The sequence below is a fragment of the Chrysochloris asiatica genome, unplaced genomic scaffold (genome assembly GCF_000296735.1).
Source record: "Chrysochloris asiatica unplaced genomic scaffold, ChrAsi1.0 scaffold00239, whole genome shotgun sequence".
NCBI lineage: Eukaryota > Metazoa > Chordata > Mammalia > Afrosoricida > Chrysochloridae > Chrysochloris > Chrysochloris asiatica.
In genome coordinates, this window is record NW_006408757.1 from 1,097,416 (window position 1) to 1,120,968 (window position 23,553).

The following is a 23,553-nucleotide window of genomic DNA, read 5'->3' on the forward strand; positions in this document are numbered from 1 at the left end:
TTATTTGATTGTTCCTGTAGCACTTTCCTGACTTCTTCCTTATTTTTCTCAACTCCATTGTAAAGTGTTTGAAACATCTTATAATCATTTTACTGAATTCTTTCTCAGGCATTTCCAAGGCCTGCCCTCCTTCCAGCATGGAGTTCAGGTCTACCTCTAGGTAATTTGTCCCAGACATTTTATCTTGTTTCTGGATATGTGCTGATATGGTCATCTGCTTTTGCTTCTTGGACATGTATAGTGTTTATGTATGGCCTTAATACTTAATTGACTGTGTTGGTATTTATTATTATTATTTATTTTATTTTTTTAAAATAAATGTTTTATTGTGTATTGAGTGATATTTTACATGGGGAAACATTAGTTTTACATTCATTCTATCATACATCGTTTCATTGCCTTAGTTACCATCCCGTCCATGCATCAACCACCAGCAAAAGGGTATAGCTTGCATGCCCCCTGCCCCACTGTCCTCAAGACACAGCCCCTTTCCCTCTCTGGGTCTCAACTCCTCAGGCACTCCATCTCTTCAAGTTATCCTCTCTGTCTCCATCTCAGGCTTCACTGCTTCTCTGGCTGGGGTCCCGCTCTCCGCTCTTCTCCATTGATGGTCCCAGGGCCCTCTGCTCCTAGACTGAAAGGTTAGTCACTCCCCTCTTTGTTATAAAATATCCGCTTTTATTCTTCAGTCCTCACAATCAGTCCTGGTAACAATTTTCACCATTGCATCACATGAGATCCTTCTGCATTTCTTTTCATCAGCCCTTCCTAGACAGGTTGGCTACTATTCACTGGAGACTCCACTATCCTCCCTGCCCTTTGGATCTAGGTTCCCTTTTGAAAGCTTGTAAGCCAGTCACTTCTTACCTTTGTATCCCTCCCCCCATTTTGGGTGGCCAATGTTCAAGTTGCCCAACTCTTCCCACTCTTTGTATGGAGGGGATGGGAATAACTCTTGTAGCCGGTAATTGTTTCCTCTTTTGAGCCACTGCAGTTATATGTGTAGGTCCTGTTCATCCAGTTGTATCAGATGACACTTTTTTTTTTTTTTTTCACTCTTCCTTCTTCCTCGGGTTGAGTTCTGTCCATCCAGTCACTGAAGCCAGGTCAAGTGGGTATCATCTGCAAGTGTGGGTGTTCTTGCATCTGTCTGCCCTCTTCTTATCATCTGGTCTCTCACTCTCCACTCTAGTCCTTTGTAGTTGTGTCACTGACTCTGAGCCCATGAGTCCCCTGGTCCTGCCTCACTGCTGGGCAACCGAGTCTCCACCCGGGTTCACAGTAGTCTGCTGAACAATGCAGGGCTTCTGTTGGTATTTTTTATGCTTTCTGATTGCTTCCTGGTAGATGTGATCAGGATGTGGGCTTTCCTTTTCACACTGCTTATTGCTTAACTCAGAGTAACTTTCACAGGTGTTGCCTGTCTCCCTGGTATACGGCAGTTGGTATTGGTGCTTGCCTGGATTTTGGGGTTTTATAGAGTGTGATTGTAGCTTGACTATATAGCAGTAGTTGCTGTCTCTTCTTGTGTAATATAGGGAGAGAAAGAGTCCCCAAAAGGCAGAAGGGGGAGCATAAAATAGAAAAACAACAACAGCAAAACAACAACAAAAGAAACTAGACTGGCTACTGTAATCTATAATCGCAGAAAAGGAGAGGAGGGAGAGGAAAAAAAAAAAAGTCTGTAGCCTAATATGAGTATGACTTTAATGTCCTCTTTCAGCTTCTTGCCTTCAAAGCTGTCTGATAGATTTCAAGATGCCACTGTAGGTTGTTATGCTATACATCAGGATTTATTTTAATTTTCTGCCTGTTTTGTTTTTAAACTCTCTTTCCCTCTCCAAACTCCTTGTTCTGGCTTTTTCCGTATTTAAAGAAAAACAATTTAGGGCTGTTCTTGGGCTAAGAGTATCTGTGTGCATGTTGCCAGGAGAACCCACCAGTGGTGAGGGTGGGGGGTGTACATTTGCTCAGGCACCCCCTTTAGTCACCCGAATGGAGGTTCGCAAACAGTGGGGGGCCAATGAACAGATAACAAAAAAAAAAAAAAAAAAAAAAAAAAAAAAAAAAAAAAAGAAAGGAAAATCAGACAAACAAAACTGACACAGTGTATTTTCCACCTTTGCTCTAAGGTTCCTGTGGCATTTTTCTGTGATGTGTCTGTTACCCTGCTTGGTCTTGCCATTTGGTCTCGCACAAGTTGTTGGCTCTGGGTCTCTGAGCCTGGTAGATTCTAAAGTATGCAATTTCTTACTTCTGCTTCAAGTTCCACTAGCGATAAGCCTTCAAACTTTTAAAATATTTGTACCTATGTGGTTCTGAGCCTTGGAGTTTTGCCCAGAATCTGCTTTGTCTGGTATTCTGTGGTATTGCTGATGGAGAACCTCATTGTACCTCTACCCTAGCCACCATCAAGCCCCACCTCCTGTCTATACAATGGCTTTTGACAGTGTTGATCATAAGTTATGTATAATATTGCAAATAATGGCTATAGGTATTCCAGAACACTTTATTGTGCTCATGAGGAACCTGTACATGGACCAAGAGGCCAACAGGACAAGGTAAACAGAACAAGGGGACACTGAATAGTTTAAAATCAAGAAAAGTGTGTGCCAGGGTTGTGTTCTTTCACCACATTTATTCAATCTGTATGCTCAGAAAATAATCTGAGAAGCTGAATTATATGAAGAACATGGAATCATGATGGGAGGCAAACTCATTAATAACCTGCAATATTCAAATGATATAACCTTGCTTGCTGGAAGCAAAGAATACTTAAAAGATGAAGATCAAAGACTACAGCTTTCAGTATCAATTTGCACCTCAATGCATGTATGTTTGTATATATATTAACACTTATGGAAGCAATAGTCAAGAAATCAAAAGATGTATTTTTGTTGCTGTTAAGTACTGTGGAGTCAGTTCTGACTCATATTGTCCCTGCACAGGGTTTCCGAGCCTGTAAGTCTTTATGGGAGCAGAAAGCCTCATCTTTCTTCCACGGAACAGCTGGTGGTTTCGAACTGTCAACCTTGAGGTTAGCAGCCCGATTTGTATCCACTACACTACTAGAGCTCCTTAAAGAATGTATTGCATTAGGTAAAACTGTTGCACAAGACTTCTTTAAAGTGTTCTAGAGCAAAGATATCAGTTTGAGGACTAAGGTGAGCCTGACCCAAGCCATGGTATTTTCAATAACCTCATATGCATGTGAAAGTTTGACAATGAATAAGGAAGATAGCAGAAGAACTGATCCATTTGAGTTATGGTATTGCAGAATATTAAAAGTACCATGGACTGCCAAGAGAACAATCTGTGTTGGGAGAAGTACAGCCAGAATGCTCCTTAGAAGCCAGGATGGCCAGACATTGTTTCTCAGACTTTGGACACATTGTCAGGAGGAACAAGTCCCTGGAGAAGGATATCATGCTCGGTAAAGTGGAGGGTCAGCCAGAAAGAGGAAGAGCCCCAATGAGATAGATTGGCACAGTGACAGCAGCAATGGCCTCAAGTGTAGCACTGATTATGAGATTGGTTCAGGACACGGTAGTATTTCGTTCTTTTGTGCATAAGGTCACTCTGAGTTGGTACCAACTCAATGGCAACTAACAACAACAACAACAACAATAGACATAAATGAAGACTACTCTGGACAAACCAGGATCTGAGGTCAATCAAGTTAAATTGATTGTATGCTTTTGAGTCTGTTCAAACCCTGTATAGGGTTTTTGAGGCTGTAAATCTTTGTGGGAGCTAAAAATTTCATCTTTGTCCCATGGAGTAGCTAGTGGATTGGAACTGCTGATCTTGTGGTTAGAAGCCCATCATGTAACCACTATGCCAACAGGGCTCCTTGAAATGAAGGCTACCTGTGGAAAATATTATAAGTACTAGGTATTTGGCAAATGCTAAAAGGGATGGTGGAGTCCTGGTGTGTCACTATGGGATAAAGCAAGGTCGGTTTGAACCACAAAGTTGGTGGTTCAAATTCACCAGTGGCTTCTTGGAAACCCTATACAGGGTTGCTATGAGTCAAAACTGACTCAATGGAAGATGTATGCACACCAAGGTTCATAGCAGCACTAATTACAATAGCAAAAAGATGGAGGAAGCCAAAGTGCCCATCAACTGAAGAATGGATAAACAAACTGTGGTACGCACACACAATGGAATACTATGCTACCTTGAAGAACAACAAGGAAGCTGCAAGCCACCGCATAACATGGATGAACCTTGAGGGCATTATGTTGAGTGAAATTAGTCTGTCACAAAAAAAGAACTACTGCATAGGACCACTACTGTAAAAGACTAAGGGAAAGAACCCATACTGAAGGCGGATGGGGGGATTCTTTGTTGATTATTGGGATGTTGGGGGTGGGTGAGGGGAGGGAGGGGAAGGTGGAGCACAGGGCAGGGATTAGACACAGGATAGTTTGGGTGCTAGGGAGGGGGCAATATACAAGTAGGGAGAGGGGAATGGAAGAACCAAGCAGATGGGAGAACAATTAGACAGGTCTCAATGGGCTAAGTGAGACAGAGGTAAATAATGATATACGTACAACCTGGGAACAACAGGGTTCTAGGATACAGAGATCGAGCCATGGTTGGAATGTGGAAAAGGGGGGAATAATATTAAGATGCTTGACTGTCTTTTGAATCTTGGTTTTCCTTGCATTATATTATAAAATAGACACTGGAGTGAGAGAGAAAGGAATAGCGAAAAGCATCACCATAGAAAGCTTGTAAGTCCGTCTTCTGTCTATAACTGATTGGAATACCTAAAATGGGGCTACAACGTGCCCAGCGAAGGAGGTTTTCTGTGGAGCCTCTGCAACACATAAGACTATAGGTGGAAGCCTGAACCACATCCAGATCTCCAGAGATGGGAAATTCTCACTTGAAAGGACAAGCAGACCAACCTGGAGTGGCTAGAAGAACGGAAGATACTTCTTGAAAGAAAGACCTACAGGAAAAATATAAAACAGTATAGGCAGACCGACTGTTACTACAAGAACAATAACTTGCTTGCCCAGGAAACATCAAGGCAAGTGGTCGGATGCCCTCAGTGCAAACCCCTTTCCAAGACTAAGACGCTGTGATTAGTGACCACACTCGACACCGATAAGGGGAAGTGAGGGAAAAACAGCAATGAAGTGGTGAGCTAAGCCCTACAACGTTCAATAGACTTCTGTGAACCCGGGTGAAGACCTGGTTGGCCAGCAGTGTGGCAAGACCTGGGGACTCTTGGGCCCAGAGTCAGTGACATAGCCTCAGAGGACTAGAGTGGAGAGTGAAGTGTCCAGCTGATAAGAAGAGAGAGCATATGCATAAGAACACCTACACTTGCAGATAATACCCACTTATCCTGGCTTCAGTGACTGGATGATCAGAGATCAACCAGAAGTAAAAAGAAGAGGGGAAAAAAAAAAGTATTCTCATACAATTTGATGAACTTGACCTACACCTAAGGAAGCAGTAGCTCAAAAGAGGGAACAAGTCCTTACAGCAAGAATTATTCCCAACCCTCCGACTCGATGGCACATAACAACAACAACAACTCCACACACAGAGTAGATAGGGAGGGGCAACTTGGACATTGGCTACCCAAAATGGGGGGCAGGGGGCTACAAAGGCAAGAAGTGACTGGCTTACAAGCTTTCAGGAGGGAACCTAGATCCAGAGGGCATGGAGGAAGTTAGATTCTCCAGTGAGTAGTATTCAATTTGACTAGGCAGGGCTGATGCAACGAAATGCAGATGGGTCTCTTGGGATACAATAGTGAATAATTGTTATCAGGACTGATTGTGAGTGCTGGAAATGTAAATGTAGACATTTTATAGCAAGGAGGGGAGTGATTAACTTTTCAGTCTAGGAGCGGAGGTCCCTAGGACCATCAAGGGAGAAGAGCAGAGAGGGGGACCCTACCCAGAGAAGCAGTGATGCCTGAAATGGAGCCAGAGATGATGACGTGGAGGGATGGAACACCTGGAGACTTTAGATCCAGAGAGGGATAGCAACTGTGTGCTGAAGACCTGGGGGGTACGGGGAAGGATTGCATGGAGGGGATTGTAACCATGGCAGTGAGATGATATACAATAGAATGAATGTAAAACTAAAGTTCTCCCATATAAACTACCACATAATTCACAATAAAACATTTAAGAAAAAAAATTAAATAAAAATGTAAAGAAAGAAAGAAAGAAAGAAAGAAACAAAAAACTGACTCAATGGCACTTAACAACAGCAACAAAAGGGATGAGAGAAGTTTTATTAGCTGTGGCAACTAATGTTTGTCCCATTAGCTAGATAAAATTATCAGAATATTATAAATCCGGTTTCTCCAAGAAAGGAGCCCTGGTTGTGCAGTGGTTAACTGAAGTTAGTGGGTCAAACTCACTAACTTTTCCAAAAGATGTGGACATATGTTTCCACAAGGATTTACCATCTTGAAAACCCTATGTAGCAGTTCTGTTTTTGTCCTATGAGTTGAATTGACTTGATGGCAACAGGTTTGGTTTGGGTTTACCAGGTTGGAAATGTGGAGACACATTTTAATCCTTGCTTGATAAAGCCCATTTTATTGTAAAAAAACAAAACAAAACAAAAGACTTAATGAATAGTATAAATAAGATCCTACTAAATATTTAGCATAGTTAGGAGAAGAAACTTTTAAAGTACCCTTTAATACTGCAGTCCTGGTGTGGTGCTGTGACATAATGCACTGGACTCCAAGGTCAGTGTGAACCACAAGGTCAATGGTTCAAATTCACCAACTGCTCCTCAGAAACCCTATATAGGGTCTCTGTAAGTTGGAACTGACTTGAAGGCACTTAACACTACAACGACGACAACACTGCAGAAGAAGTTCTGGTAGCATAGTGGGTTATGAGTTGGACTGCTAACTGCAAGGTCACCAGTTTGAATCTACCAGCTGTTCTTCAGGTATAAGATAGGCTTTCTGTTCCTGTAAAGAGATACAGTTGCTATGAGTCGGAACAAACTCCATGGCACATAACCACCACCACCTCTACTGCAGAAGTATAATTTATGTATAATTTAAATGTTGAGTAAACATCAGCCTTATTCATTCATCAGAGCAAGATTCTTAAAAGCTTCAGTAAACGTGTTTGAGTTCAGTAAGGTATGCACTTGATTTATAAAACTGTATTTTTAAACACATATAACATATTATTGAATGTACAAGGGCTCTGGTAGCGTAGTGGTTACGAATCGGGCTGCGAACCTTAAGGTCAGCAGTGTGAAACTACCAGGTGTTTCGCGGGAGAAAGAGGAGGCATTCTGCTCCCGTAAAGATTTACAGCCTCGGAAACTCAATACAGGGTCGCTATGAGTCGGAACCGACTCCACGGTACATAACAACAACAACATAACTTATTATTGAATGTACAAGGGAGCTTCAAAAAATTGGTGGAAGATTTAGTCATCTTTTCATTCTAGTTTTCTATGAAAATTTTAAAGCCCCTTTGTATTATTATGTCTGCATGTGTATATATATATATATATATATATATATATATATATATATATTCTTATTTTTCTACTTTAACTCAATTTTGTTTTGACTCTATAAAATAAAAAATACGGTAAATGAAGCTATGAAATACACATCAATCACAAAACTGCATATAAAGTTTTATACATTGTTACAAGACAACCTTAATTGGAAAATTTAATTCTTTATTCTGTTTTCAAAACATATGTGCTTTTAACAAAAGTCTAATATGTCTTTAGTTAGTACCACACACTTGAAATGAATAAAATATGAACATATTTTTTTAAAAGGTTGCTTTAAAGATAGAATATCACTGAGTGAGGATCATAGTCACACACAATTTACTAAAACCAGAGGTGTACCCATCAGTGTCAGTTCAGGAAAGTTAGTGTGGGAGGAAATGGTGGCTTTTACCAGTTGTACTCCATATGTATTCTCTGTGTTTGAGATATACTTGCAGTCAATGGAAAGACAGTTTCAGAAAGTTTGTAAATTTTCTTCAAAAGTGACTAGAAACCCATGTAATTAGAAAGCTGCTTACTGTGTGTTTTTATTTGCGCTATGAGAGGCACTGAAAAGTTTGGGCATCCTGTTTGTTTCCACCATCTGCTGTATATCACTCTATTATGCTCATTTGGATTCCTGGTATGACTCTGTAGGACAAGCACTAGACTGAAAGGTTGGTTTGAATTGCAAGGTCGGAGGTTCAAATCCATCAGTTGCTCCTCGGAAACCCTATACAGGGTCGCTGTGAGTCAGAGCTGACTTGATGGCACGTAAACAACACAACAATGTGCCCATTTATTCATATGTGTTTATAAGATTGTCATTGATTTTATACAAATCACTGAGAAAGCCACCTATCTTCATTCTCCCTACTCTCATTCTTGGAGACAAATCGGCAAAATCTGAGAGAAAGGAGGGGAGTGAAATAGGAAGTTGTCTGAGTACATTAGGGAAATTAGCAAAGTGTTTGCCATCAAATCAGGAGAAAAAAAATTAAGAGAAACATTCTCTAATGTCTATACATGGGACCAGAAAAGAGTACTTAAGGCATTTTTACATAACTCTCTGTGTAATAGCCCAGGCCACAGATACCCCCAACATTCAAAGTTAGATACTTATTCTGTCAAAACTTTACACACACACATCAAAACTACTTACATTCAGGAAAATTTCTGTGTATGCTTAGACATACACACACAACTGCAGGTGTTTATGAGAAACAAAGATATTCCCACAGATATCAACATATACAGAAATGTAAACACTAGAATTAGTGGTGGTGGTCATTGTGTGCCACTGAGTCAGTTTCTGCCCATAGAGACCCTGTACAGGGTTTCCATAGCTATAAATCTTTATGGGAGCAGAAAGCCTCACCTTTCTCCAGTGGAGTGACTGGTAGATTTGAACTGCTGACCTTGAGGCTAGCAGCTCAGCTCATAGAACACTACACTACCAGGGCTCCTTAATCATTAGAATTAGGAAGTGAAAATATAAGTGCAAGAGTTTGTAACTAGAGGAGGGAAGTGAGGAGTTGGAGGTGTTAGATCCTGTAGAAAGTACATAGTTGAGTGAGACAGAAACCAGGTGAACACAAGAGTGCTCAGTAAAACAGCTATAAACTAGACTCTTAAGCTTCTCTTTGTCAGGGTTAGGTACACAAGGCTATCTTCAGGGAATTAACCTAACCTCTGATTCCCTCTCTGCTCCCTATGTGTAAGACATTATTCATTCCCCTTCTCTGGAACTAGGTTCCTGGCTCCATTTCTCTAAGTCATTCTGCATTTTCTGCTGCAATTTTCATAACATGTGATTTTAATTCTTAATACAGTAGTCCTTAAATAAACACAATGTGTATTTAAAAATATTTCACCAAAATGAAAGTAGGAATTGTGTACAGATATAGAGAAGGCAAAAGCAGACACAATAATCCTACATAAAAATGATTTCATTATTTAATGTGAGGCAACATGTGAATAAAGAAGGAAACTATGATCCAAAACTCTTGTTTTCAAAGAAAAGGGACAAAGAATAGATATATCCAATTTATAAATGATTGAAATCCAATATATCAGGGACTATTCACTTGAAAAAAATGTCCCAATCTACTCCCACCACCACACACACACAGTAAAACCAAAGAAAAACCAAAATTTAGGAATCAGTTATTAATATCTGTTCCCCAAACTGGTTAAAAAACTAAGTTGGTAATAGATCTAGATAGTGAAAATACATGCAAACGTCTATAAACCACAAAATAATAAAGGGCAATATGAATTCTCTCGTTGAACATATACACCCTAGTATCGGAGCTCTGGTAGCGTAGGGGTTACGAATCGGGCTGCGAACCTTAAGGCCAGCAGTTCGAAACTACCAGCTGCTCCGCGGGAGAAAGATGAGGCGTTCTGCTCCCGTAAAGATTTACAGCCTCGGAAACCCTGTACAGGGTCGCTATGGGTCGGATCCGACTCGACGGCACTTAACAACAACAACAAGTGAACTTCCAGGTAGTTTCACTTCTTCTAAAAATGTTAGTTTATAGGAATAAATTTCTCTTCTTGGGAGGGATAGGATAGAAAGGGGTAGGCTAGAAGTAATCAGGCAATAAACTTTCAGTTTATGTGTGGTCAACTGAGACAGAAAACAACTGCCAAAAGACTTCCAGCAGCGAGGACTCAGAGCCCTCACTGCATTGCACAGATGCTGTGGGGCAAGAACTCCTTTACGTAGGTGGCGGCTGCTTTGGAGAGGTAAGTCATGGTGCCAAATCTGCCACTGGGTGCACTGTCATACAGAAGAGTACAGATGCCAGATGCAGGATCCTTTGCCAACATAATATCATCTGCACCGAGGGTTTTCTGTTTGGTTTTTAAGAATGAGAGAACAAAGGGGGAAAATGATAAATTGTATTAATTAATGGCGTGATAAAGATAACACAGAGTTTCCTTCCCATTACTACCTAGGCTGTTTAGCCATGGAGAGATCAGAGTTATACACAAAATTAATGTGTTTTTCACTAGACCCTCAAATTATATGGAAATTATTTAAAATTATTAATCGTTTAGGATTTTTCTTCATAGCAATTTTTATAAGTTAAATGTAATAGTTAAATGATTTCTACCTATTTAGGGTCAAATGTTAACACCTACAAATCATCCTAGTGTCTTTGGTCTGAATCCTAGTACTGCTGATTTCAACATGAATAATTTTATCTTGCATTTAATCATTATTCATTTCTAAATCAACTTGATTAAAATATGCCATAAACTTCCCAAGGATAGAGTCTATGCCTAAAGTGATCACATTTTCTGATACCTGGATTTTCAGCAATCCAGAATATTTAAAATTAGAATTAATTCCCCCATAGTACGTAGTAGGACAAAACACCTATTCCATGTTTTGGAGATTTTTTCCTATGTGCTCCTACTCTAAATCTAGAAAACACTTGAAAAGTATTCAAAAAGTAGTATTTATTTTAATGTACTTAAATTTTCTGAAGAAGCTTTATTAAGAAAATCAGGAAAATAATTAAATTTCATTTAAATATTTTCCTATGAGTAGCAAAGGCAAAGCTAAAACACTCCCCCAAATATTTTTTGCCCTTAATAGTCCAGAAAAGCTATGCTTCCCAATAGTCTTTTATTAAGTCCTTATAGCTACAAAAAGTAGTGTGATAGGAGATTTGAAATATGATGAAAAGCATAAAAGCCAGGCACCCGCTACCATTCAATACAACCACAAAACACAGTGAAAGACAGAGGTCTTTGTGCAGTCTACTTTTTTTTATAAAAAGAGCTCAGGTTTAGGGGCCTAGAAAATGTCCCAAATAGAGTAGGAGAATATGTGGAACAAAACTCAAAATTATAAAATTATTAAAAAAAAAAGACCAGGCTTACTGGTAAGAAAGAGCCCTTTGCCACACTTTAGGTCTAGAAAGGAACTCACCCTAGTGGTCCAATTTTCAGCAAAGCAGCAGATAGATGTATAGGGAGACAATACCACTAATAAGGTATGCTCACCATGGAATGGTTGATCACTCAAAATTAAAAGGGCAACATTTACCTAAGCACAAAGTTAGAAGAGATGGGAAGGTGGGCAGAATAAAAGTAGGCATCATAGGGAAGAAGTGGGACAATTGTTGTTGCATGGAGGGGATTGTAATTATTGAGATGAAACAAAGGGTATGATTTGTTGAATGTAAAACTGATGATCTTGTCTGAAACTGTCACCTAATTCACAATAAAAAAATTTTTAAAAATGTCCTTGGCTTCATTCACCTTTAAAAAACATCAGGTTTGCATACCTGTTCTTGAAGGAACAAGTCATTAGCAATATGCACTATTTTTTCCACAGCAAGGATGTTTCCAACGCTATGAATTTCAATATCTGCCAGCATAGTGAGGACAAGGATAGCTTCAACCAGAAGCTGACGATACTCAGGCTGAGGTACACGATTCAGGACAGATTCCACATGAACAGAGAATTTAATCTCGCCTGGAGTCATCTGTGATAGAGAAAAAGAAAATAACTTCCTTAGAGCCCATCATATAGGAGGTATCAATCACCTATACTAAAAAGCAATAAAATACTACAGTCAAAAGCAATGCTTCAACCCCCTTCAAAGTAACCAAGTGGGTGGTGTTCTTGTTTAGTACCACCAAGTCAGTTCCAATTAACAGTGACTTTATGCACATCAGAATGAAATACTGCCCCGTCCTACACCATACTCACAATCATTAATCTTGAGCCTACTGCAACTGCCACTCTGCCAATCCATCTTGTTGGGGTCTTCCTTTTTTTCGCTGACCCTCCAATTTTCCTAGTATGATGTCTTTTTCCAGAGAATGGTCCCTCCTGATAATATGTCCAAAGTATAAAAGACAAAGTCTGGCCATCCTGGGTTCTAAGGATCATTCTGGCTGTATTTCTTCAAACACAGATTTATTTGTTCTAGAAGTCTACAGTAATTTTAGTATTCTTCTCAAGTACCATACAAGTAATCCATGAATTCTTCTACAGCCTTCCTTATTCTTTGTCCAACTTTCACATGCGAAGCTGCTGAAAATACCATGGCTTGGGTCAGGTGCACCTTAGTCCTCTTTTAAAGTAAGTGTTCTTGAACACTTTAAAAGAAATCTTATGCAGCAGATTTCCCTAACACAATATGTTGATTTCTTGACTTCTGTTTCCATGAGTGTTGATAAAGCATCCAACCAAAATGAAGTTGTTGACAAATTAAAAAATTTCTTCATTTATCATGATGTCATTTATTAACCCAGTGGTGAGGACTTTTGTTTTCTTTACATTGAGGTGCAACCCATACTGAAATCTGTGGTCTTTGACCTTCATCAGTAAGTATTTTAAGTTCTCTTCGCTTTCAGCAAGCAAGGTTGTATCGTTCACATATCGCAGGTTGTTCTCCAATCCTGATGCCACACTCTTCTTCATATAATCCAGCTTCTTGGATTATTTGCTCAGCATACAGATTGAATAAGTATGGTGAAAGAATACAACCCTGACACACTCGTTTCCTGATTTTAAACCATTCAGTTTTCCCTAGTTCTGCTTAGGTTCCTTATGAGCACAATTAAGTGTGAAAGTGGTTGCAGCAGTATTAGTTACAAGTGAAAATCTAGAATGAATCTAAATTTGGAAATTGTTGAGTAAATAATGTTCTATGGTATAGAAATTTCATGATTTTTTTTTTTTGCTGGAGCCATTTAAAATAATAAATATATTGTCTGGATACAGGAAAATTTTAAGTAGAACTACAACTTGTATATTCTTGATTATTAGAATTATGTAAAACATCTATATACTATTAGATTAAAAGTAGGCATAAAGAAATGCAAAATTAATTTGGGGTTAAGGTGACTGAGAAATAATTTTTGGAAAAATTGTATTGCTTATGTACTCTAGGGGGACAAAGTGGATTTAGAGTTTGAAGACCATGGTTTAAATTCTGTATTTGACACTTACTTATTAGCTCTATGACCTTGGGCAATTTATTTAATTTTCCCACATTTGTTTCCTTACCTGTAAATTTGGACCTACAATTCTATCTTATATAGTTGTGTTGAAGATCAAATTAAATACTGTGTGAAAGTACTTTGAAGACTCTTTAAGGTGTCAATTAGGAACATAGTATTATTAATTCTATTAATATTTCAATCTTGATTTATTAAAGAAAATGCCAGTAGGCAAGAATGAAACCCTGAAGCATAACATGAACTTTCTATACCCTTTGCCTTTTGCTGCAAAAACACCAATTTTTCAACAACTTCCCACTATTAGCAGCAATATTACTACTCCTAGCTTGCTATTAGGAGATATGGTATAGTGCCATAGGATAAGCACTGGATTGCTAACTGCAAAGTTGCTAGTTCAAACCCACCAGATGTTCCTTGGACATCCTATGCAGGGTGTGGCGCTTTAGGATCAGCATTGGACTTTGAACCACAAGGTTGGCATTTCAAACCCATTAGGTGCTCCTCAGAAACTATACAGGATCTCTATGAGTTGGAACTGACTCAAGAGCACTTAACAAAAATGAGTCAGAATGGAATCAACAGCACTTAATAACAACAAGCTTGCTATTAGCAATAAGCCCGGGAAGCATAGTGGGTCATGCATTGGGCTGCTAACCACAAGGTCAGCAGCCTTAATTAGAATCCACCAGTTTCTCCTCAGGAGAAAGATTTACAGCCTTGGAAACCCTATACAGAGCCACTATGAGTTGGTACCAACTCGATGACACTTACCAACAAGAAGTTTGCTATTATAATAGAATCTTTGTTGATTTTGAATTAAAGCTATTTATTTTTCATGTGATTTGGGTGAAAGGTAAATTATAGTCAATCTTCATTATTCTTGGATTCCACACTGGCAAATTATCTTCCTCACTATAATCTATTTGCAGCCCCAAAATTTATTTGCCCAGGTTCAGAATGGTGAAAAGTGGTGTGCTACCCAACATACATATTCCCAGCTGAGGGTGTCTTCCTGTTTAAGCTCTTCTACTGTAAATAATTTTCCTTTTCATGATTATTTGATGCCAGCATTTTTACATTTTTGTTCTTTTTGTTGGTGATTTTGTTTTTTTAAATTGACTTCCAAGTATAATGCCTGTATGCTATTTAGTGTTCTTAAGTGCAAGAAGGCCTTGTGGTGAAATATGTTTTAGATACACTTTATTCAGGCATGAGTTATACTGTTGTTAGTCATAAGTTCAATGTTAACAAATCAATAATATATATTAAATAAGGTGTCTTTAAACAGAAATACACATAAACAAATGATATATTGATCAACAGATGGAAGTGCTATGATGAGAAGCAGAAACTAACCCTAGCATTTCCCTTAGGAAAAAGTGCTAAGTATTCACTAATTCAGTATGCTCAGTGACTTTATAGAACTTAATCACCATAAATAATAATAATTGACTGTATGAATATATTAAAGCACCTGATAATCCATATCTGACTATGAATATATTAAATAAGCACAAATAACAAGAATTGACTATATGAATATATTAAAGCACCTGATAATCCATATCTGACTATGAATATATTAAATAAGCACAAATAACAAGAATTGACTATATGAATATATTAAAGCACCTGATAATCCATGTTTGAAAGCAAAAAGTCATTAGGAAGACAAGAAAGAAGGAAAAAATAAAAATGGATGTTCAGAAATGACACTAACACTTGCTCTCCAGTGTAGAGATGCTAAAGCAACTGGAAGAAATGAGGAGGTACAAGAGCTGAACAGAAAATTTCAAAGGTCAGCTCGAGAAGACAAAGTCAAATAGTACAACAAAATGTGCAAAGATCTGGAGTCAGAAAACCAAAAGGGAAGAACACGCTCAGCATTTCTCAAGCTGGGGGAACTGAAGAAAAGATTCAAGCTTCGACATTCGTTATTGAAGGATTCTCTGGGAAAATTATTGAATGATGCAAAAAGCATCAAAAGAAGATGGAAGGAATACACAGAATCACGGTACCAAAAGGAAATGGTTGATGTTCAACCATTTCACGAGGTAGCATATGATCAAGAGCCAATGATACTGAAGGAAGAAGTCCTAGATTCTTTGAAGGAATTGGCAAAGAACAAGGCACCAGGAATTGATGGGATAAAAATTGAAATCTTTCAAGAAAGTGAGGCGGCACAGGAGGCAATCACTCATCTGTGCCAAGAAATTTGGAAGACAACTATCTGGCCAACTTATTGGAAGAGATCTGTGTTTGTGCCCATTCCAAAAAGAGTTGACCCAACGGAATGCAGAAATCATCATATCTTTGATATCCCATGCAAGTAAAGTTTTACTAAAGGTAATACAGAAATGGCTGCAAGCATACATTGACAGAGAAGTTCCAGAGGTTCAACCTGGATTCAGAAGAGAACATAGAATGAGGGATATCATTGCTAATGTCCAATGGATCTTGACTGAAAGCAGAGAATACCAGAAAGATGTTTACCTGTGCTTTATTGATTATGCAAAGGCTTTTGATTGTGTGGATCATGACAAGCTATGGACAACATTGAGAAGTATGAGTATTCCAGAACACTTAATTGTGTTCTTGAGGAATCTGTACACGGACCAATACAATAGACAGTTGTTCGAACAGAACATGGGAACACTGAATGGTTTAAAACTAAGAAAGGTGTGTATTCTTTCACCATACTTATTCAACCTCTATGCTGAGCAAATAATCCGAGAAGCTGAGTTATATGAAGAAAAACGTGGCATCAGGATTGGAGGAAGACTCATCAACAACCTGCGATGTGCAGATGATACAACCTTGCTTGCTGAGTATGATGAGGACTTAAAAATACTGATGGATGAAGATCAGAGACCTCAGCCTTCGGTATGGATTGCATTTCAATGTAAAGAAAACAAAAATCCTGCACCAATAAACAACATTCTTATCAATGGAGAAAATATTGAAGTTGTCAAGACTTCATTCTTCTTGGATCAACCATCAACTCTCATGGAAGCAGCAGTCAAGAAATCAAATGACATATTACATTAGGCAAATCTGCTGCACAAGACCTTTTTAAAGTGTTGAAGAGCAAAGATGTCAGCTTGAGGACTAAGGTGCGCCTGACCTAAGCCATGGTATTTTCAATAACCTCCTATGCATGCGAAAGCTGGAGAGTGAATAAGGAAGACCATAGAAGAATTGATGCTTTTGGAGAAGAATATTGAAAAAACAAAAAATCTGTGTTGGAAGAAGTGCAGCCAGAGTGCTTCTTGGAGGCCAAGATGGCCAAACTTCGTCTCTTATACTTCGGGCCTACTGTCAGGAGGGACCAGTCACTGGAGACGGATATCATGTTTGGTAAGGTAGAGGGTCAGAGAACAAGAGGAAGACCCCCAGTGATATGGATTGGCAAAGTGGCAGCATCAATGCATGGCAATAATTACGAGGTTGGCCCAGGACAGGGCAGTGTTTCGTTCTGTTGTGCATAGGGTCGTTATGAGTCGGTACCGACTCGATGGCACCTAACAACAACAACAACAATAATCCATGTCACAGTATTTTCCAGTTGTGGCTATATATCAGAACCATCTATGGAATTATTGAAAATTAAAGGTGCTTAAAACTCATCCATGAAGATTCTAGTCAAATAAATTGGAAATGGGTGCCCATATTATTCTTAGATATAATTAGAGCTAAGGATAGATGATTTGTGAACTAGGTCTATGAGCATTTTTGGAGAAAAGGGCAGGAAATGTCTGGCCCATAAATCATGTGGTCTGGCCATGCCAAGGCAATCGCAGTCCCAGCCATCACATTTGTTGTTGTTGTTGTTAAGTGCTGTCAAGTTGGTTCCGACTCATAGCAACCCTGTATAGGGTTTCTGAGGAGCAGCTGGTGAATTTGAACCGCCAACCTTGTGGTTCAACTTGACCTTTTGCTCCAGTACTACACCAGAACTCACATAAGCCAGCCTATTTTAACCATCATAAGAAGCTTCCCTCATATAATTAATGTGTCGTTGTTGTTGTTAAGTGCCGTTGAGTTGGTTACAATCCATAACAATCCTGTATAGACTTTCTGAGGAGTGGCTGGTGAGTTTGAACTGTTAACCTTGTGGTTCAAACTGACCTTTCGTTCCAGTGCTACATCAGGACTCACAAAAGCCAGCTTGTTTTAACCATTACAAGAAGCTTCCTTCATACAGTTAATGTGCCATTGTTGTTGTTAAGTGCTATAGGTTCCAACCTATAGCAACCCTGTATAGGGGTTCGAAGGGCAGTTGGTGAGCTTGAACCACCAACCCTGCAGTTTAAACCGTGTTTGCAATCCAGCGCATTAACACACAGCACTGCACACTGCACCAGGATTCCATAATTAATGTAGTACATGACTATTCTCTAATGTTCCATTTGTTGTTTAAAAAAATATCTTTCTTTAAATGCAATTCATATTTAGTTGATTTATTATATAGTATACATGTGTTACTTTGAAGTAATGATCAGTGAAATACTTTAGCCAGAGAAGTTATGAGACACAGAATCTTACCTCCTTAGTGGTTGAAGAAGGAAGTACAAAACCTTCCACAGAAAGTCCATGACACTATAAAATAGAAAAAAAGTTGTCACCAAGAATATTCTAACAAGTGGGAAGCTGAAAATAGACATTATTTCTATGTGTGCTTCATTGGGTATATGCCTGGCACAGGCAGTGAAAGGCTTGGCTTCCTAAATGTCCCAGCCATAGCGTCACTATTGTTATGTACCAAAATGCAGGTTTGGACTAGGAGGTGCAAGTTTCATGCTACACTTAGGGATGTGGAATGAACAGGGTAGATCTACCTTCTAGGACAGAACACTTCCAAACATTCAAACTACCTGGGAGGATACCATGTTATATCCCAGGTAGTCTATATATTATAAAGTCACTCAGAAAGATTTATGATACAGACAACAATGACAAAACATGCATCTAACAGACATGTATATTGCTGTTAGGTGCCATTGAGCTGGTTCCAACTTATGGCGACCCTATGTACAAAGAACAAAACATTGCCCAGGCCAGTGCCATCTTCAAATTTGTTGTCATGTTTGAGCCACTGTTGCAGCCATTGTGCTGGGGGGTCTTCCTCTGTTTCATTGTCTTTTTCCAGGGACTAGTACCTCCTGATAACATGTCCAAAATATGTGAGACAAAGTCTCACCATCCTCCTTCCAAGGAGCATCTTGGCTGCACTTCTTCCAAGGCAGATTTTTTTGTTCTTTTGGCAGTCCATGGTACTTTCAATATTCTTTGCCAACACCATAATTCAGATGCTTTGATTCTTCTATGGTCTTTCTTATTCATTGTCCAGCATTCACATGTATATGAAGCTGGTAGAATTCTTTATTTTTTTCATTGACTTTAGTGGTTAGTGCATAAGTTTGGTCTTAACTGGTGTTCCTTGTAAGCGTATGCATATTATCCTACCACAGACAGTATTGTACTTTGAGATAAATCTTGAAATGCTATTTTTGGTGATGAATGTGATGCCATTTCTCTTCAATTTGTTGTTCTGAGCACAGTATTGTCTGATTCAAAATGGCCAGTAATGGTCCACTTCAGCTCACTAGTGCCTATGATATCAATTTTTTTTTAAAGTTTTTATTGTGAATTGAGTGTTTAGTTTACATGCGGGAATATCAGTTTTACACTGGGTATCAATTCTTATGAATTCCATTTTATTTTTTACCATTTCCAATTTTCTTAGATTCATGTTTTTACACTTCACATTCTGAACATTTGCAGCTCTTTCTTCTCATTTTGAGTTGTGCCCCATCAGTAAATGAAGGTCTCGAAAGCTTTCCTCCATCCATATCATGAAGGTCAACTTTACTTTGAGGAGGCAACATTTCCTCAGTTGTATTTTGAGTGGCTTCCAACATGAGGGCCTCATCTTCTGGCAATATATTGGACAATGTCTCACTGCTGTTCATAAAGTTTTCAACGGCTAACTCTTCAGAAGTAGTCTGCCTCTTCTCCATAGTTTGTATTAGTTTAGAAGCTCCGCTAAAAATCTGTCAACCATTAGTGACCCTGCCAGGTCAGTGGTTCACATTCATCAGGCAATTCATGGGAGAAAGATGAGGCTCCTGTAAAGATTTAAAGTCTAGGAACTTTTATATAAAGAATCCTAAATAAATAAAAGTCCTAAATAAATCGATGGCAGTAGGTTTGTTTTTTGGTTTTATTAGAATATAAGTTACATGATCATGGAGACTGTTGTCTATTTTTTGTTGTTGTTTTGTCTATTTTGTATTGTACAATATCACTAGGACCTAAAATAGTACCTGATACACAGTATATGCTCAGTAAATATTATATGAATGGTATTTTTATTTTCCTTCTCACTACCAATTTAATTATCAATATTCAGTTGGAAGTACTGACTTGCCACTTTATATTTTAAATAAATCAAGGTACCATAATTAAACAACCATAGATAAAGACACATTAACACATTTTTGTGTGTTTATTTTCATCACAATAATAATAATAATAAAAATAAAAGAAGTTAGATAAAAGGAAAGCAAAGATTATTAAGGTTACCAAGGGTGGGAAGGAGGGAAAAGGAGGAGGATTTGTTTAAGGGGCTGAAGTGCAGTAAATTGCTTGCTTGATGTGTCTCTTCTAGACACGATTTTTGTAACTACCTCCAAATGACTTTTTCCTGATGAGTCTTTTTAAGAAAAGGTGTGGAAACGTACTGATGTAGTTGTTATCATGGCTAATTGTAATTGTAAAAACTGGGAACTCTAATGTGGGGACTGGTCAATTTTGCTATACTTCTTGGTATAAAATGAGCCATCTCAGAAGCAGGAACAAGGGATCTTCCTACCAACGAGAAAGATGACCTAGGAGCTGTACACATCCTTTGGACCCCAAGAACCTTGCACACTAAACTTCCTCAATGAAAAAAACAGAGTTGTGACACCAAAGGGATGGCAGAGGAGCAACAGCAACAGAACCATGAACCAGAGCGCAAGGTAGAGTAGTGGGCTTCCTGGCCCACAAAGTGTGTAAAGCTGAGTGCCTTCAGGTAGGAGGCTTACCTGTGGAATGGGGAGCCTCAAGACACTTAATTGGAGGGCTAAGTCTGCTGACTCACAGCACTAGAGATGAGCACCTTCAGGCTGAGGCTTATAGCAGAGTGGAATGCCCTTTGGGCATTTATTGGCAGTGCTGAAAGAACTTTGTAACATTGTCTCAGCAGGGCAATGCCAGACCATTGAACCGAAGGACAGGGAGAGGCCTGACCTCAAGCACAGCAGAAAAGCTGTCCTGACCAAAAAAAATCTATTCTTGTCATTTCTTATCCCATTAACTTCCCTATTAAATTCCATAAGCATGAGTATTGTCTGTGAGCTCTGTGTGGCCGGAGACATTGAGTTTACATTAATGATGCTCAAATATTGGTAAAGGAAAACAAGAACAGTTGTATATCTTGAATAGAATCAAAGTCACTGAATTATACATTTAAAAAATTGTTGAATTGGCACATTTTTGTGTATATATTTTCATCACACCAATAATAATAATAAAATAAAGGAAGTTGGCTGGAAGAAAAAACATACCCTAGGTACTACTTGGAAAAAAATAATGGTCAACTTTCCCCTTTCCAAAAGATCATCTTATTTGTATCTTGAAGAATAGTGGAACACTGAAGGAGTAAAAAAGAACAATGAGTTGGTTTTGAAGTACTAGAAGAAATGACTCTCAGGTCCTTACTGGGACCAATAAAGCAAAAAATCAAACTACGAGAATATGGAAGAGACCTATGAATGAGCACTCTGACCTTCTCAGCCCTATAAATCTGTCATTGCCATAATGATGCAAAGTGCACTTAAATGCATTTAGTAAATTAAATTTTGACAAGAAAGAGAAAATTGGTCATAAAAACAAACTATGGACTTTAATATCATTATAACATTACACTTATTTAGTATTATCCAAGAAAATATATAGGCAAGAGTTCCTTACACAAACTCTCCTGATGCTATAGTTGTTTTACCTTAGTGATATTAGGTTCTGAACAGTTGCTACAAATATCATTCCCAACACACAATAGCTATAAAGGAAGAAGCTCTTTAGCACCAAATGTATTCTATCAGTAGCAAATACAACACAAAGTTTCAAACTAAAATGTGCCAGCTCAACTATGTTCGACATCAGAGAAGTGATGATTTTTTTAATGTTTTATTGTGAATTATGTGATAGTTTCCATGGAAGAACATTAGCTTTACATTCATTCTATCATATATAATTTAATTGCCATGGTTACAATCCCCTCCGTGTATCATCAACCAACCAAAGGGTACATCCTGCAAGCCTGCGCCCTGTCATCAGCACACAGTCCCTCTCCCTCCCTGGGTCTAGAGTCCCCAACTGCTCCATTTCACCACGTCATCGTCTCTGACTCCATCTCTGGCATCACTGGTTCTCTGGGTAGGGTTCCGCATTCCACTTTTCGCCCTTGATGGTCCAAGGGACCTCTGATCCTGGACTGCAAAGTCAATCACTCCCCTCCTTTTGCTACACAACATCTATCTTTACATTTCCAATCCTCACAGTCAGTCCTGATAGCAATTATTCACTCTTGTACCACAATAGACTTATCCCCATCTCCTTTCATCAGCCCCACCCAGACAGATTGGATATACTCAGTGGAGATTCTATCTTCCTCCGCACCCTCTGGATCTAGGCTCTCTCTCTCTCTCCAATTAATGCTATTGTTGTTGTTGTTGTTGTTGATTGTTTTAATGTTTTATTGTGAATTATGTGATAGTTTACATGGGAGAACATTAGCTTTACATTCATCCTATCGTATATTATTTCATTGCCATGGTTACAATCCCCTCCATGCATCATCAACCAACCAAAGGGTATACCCTACAAGCCTGCCCCCTGGTGGTCAGCACACAGCCCCTCTCCACGTCATTGTCTCTGCCTCCATCTCTGGCATCACTGCTTCTCTGGGTAGGGTCCCGCTTGCCACTTTTCTCCCTTGATGGTCCCAGGGACCTCCGCTTCTAGACATCAAAGTCAATCACTCCCCTCCTTTTGCTAAAAAACCTTCACTTTTACATTTCCAACCCTCACAATCAGTCCTAATAATAATTATTCACTACTGTATCATAAGAGACTTATATGCATCTCCTTTCATTAGCCCTGCCCAGACAGATTGGATACTACTCAGTGGAGATTCTACTTTCCTCCATGCCCTCTGGATCTAGGTCCCCACTTGAAAACTTGTAAGCCAGTTACTTCTTGCCTTTGTAGTCCCCACCCTCCTTTTGGGTAGCCAATGTCCAAGTTGCCCATCCCTGTCTACTCTGTGTATGGAGGGGGTGGGAATGACCCTGCTGTAAAGATTTGTTCCCTCTATTGAGCTACTGCATCCATAGGTGTAGGTGAAGTTCAGTAAGTTGTATCAAATTACTCTTTTTTTCCTCTTCTTTCTTTTTCTAGTTGAGCTCTGATCATCTAGTCACTAAAGCCAGGTCAAGGGCATATTATCTGCAAGTGTGGGTGCTCTTATCTATATGCCCTCTCTTCTTATCAGCTGGGTGCTTCACTCTCCACTCTAGTCTTCTGTGGCTATGTCACTGACTCTGGGCCTAAGAGTCCCCAGGTCTTGCCACACTGCTGGCTGAACAGGTCTCCACCCAGGTTCACAGGAGTCTATTGAACATTGTAGGGCTTAGCTTCATTACTGTTTTTCCCTTATTTCCCCTAATCGGTGATGAACGTGGTCACTAATCAGAGAGTGTATTCCCATTGAGTCTTAGTCTTGGAAGGGGTTTTGCCCTAAGAGGACCCGACAACTTGCCTTCATGTCTCCTGGGCGAGCAATTTGCTTGTTCTTGTAGTAATCAGTCGGAATGCCTATTTTGTTTTGTATTTTTTCCTGTCAGTCTTTCTTTCAAGAAGTAATTTCTATGCTTCTAGCCGCTCCAGCTGGTCGACTTGTTCTTTCAAGTGGAAATTTCCCACCTCAGAAGATTCTGGATG

The 23,553-nt window shown here is 39.1% G+C and overlaps 1 protein-coding gene across 1 annotated transcript in view; it reads right to left on the minus strand.

Moving 5' to 3' along the window:
• Window positions 1-10,009: 10,009 nt before the first annotated feature.
• Window positions 10,010-23,553, minus strand: part of PHKA1 (phosphorylase kinase, alpha 1 (muscle)) — a 436,562-nt gene continuing 423,018 nt past the window's right edge. The window contains exons 28-30 of the mRNA XM_006873408.1: window positions 18,052-18,105; window positions 11,820-12,020; window positions 10,010-10,374 (exon numbers count right to left, since the gene is read on the minus strand). Of these exons, the coding sequence (XP_006873470.1) occupies window positions 10,201-10,374; window positions 11,820-12,020; window positions 18,052-18,105 (429 nt within the window). The 3' untranslated portion in view covers window positions 10,010-10,200. The remainder of the gene's footprint in view (window positions 10,375-11,819; window positions 12,021-18,051; window positions 18,106-23,553) is intronic.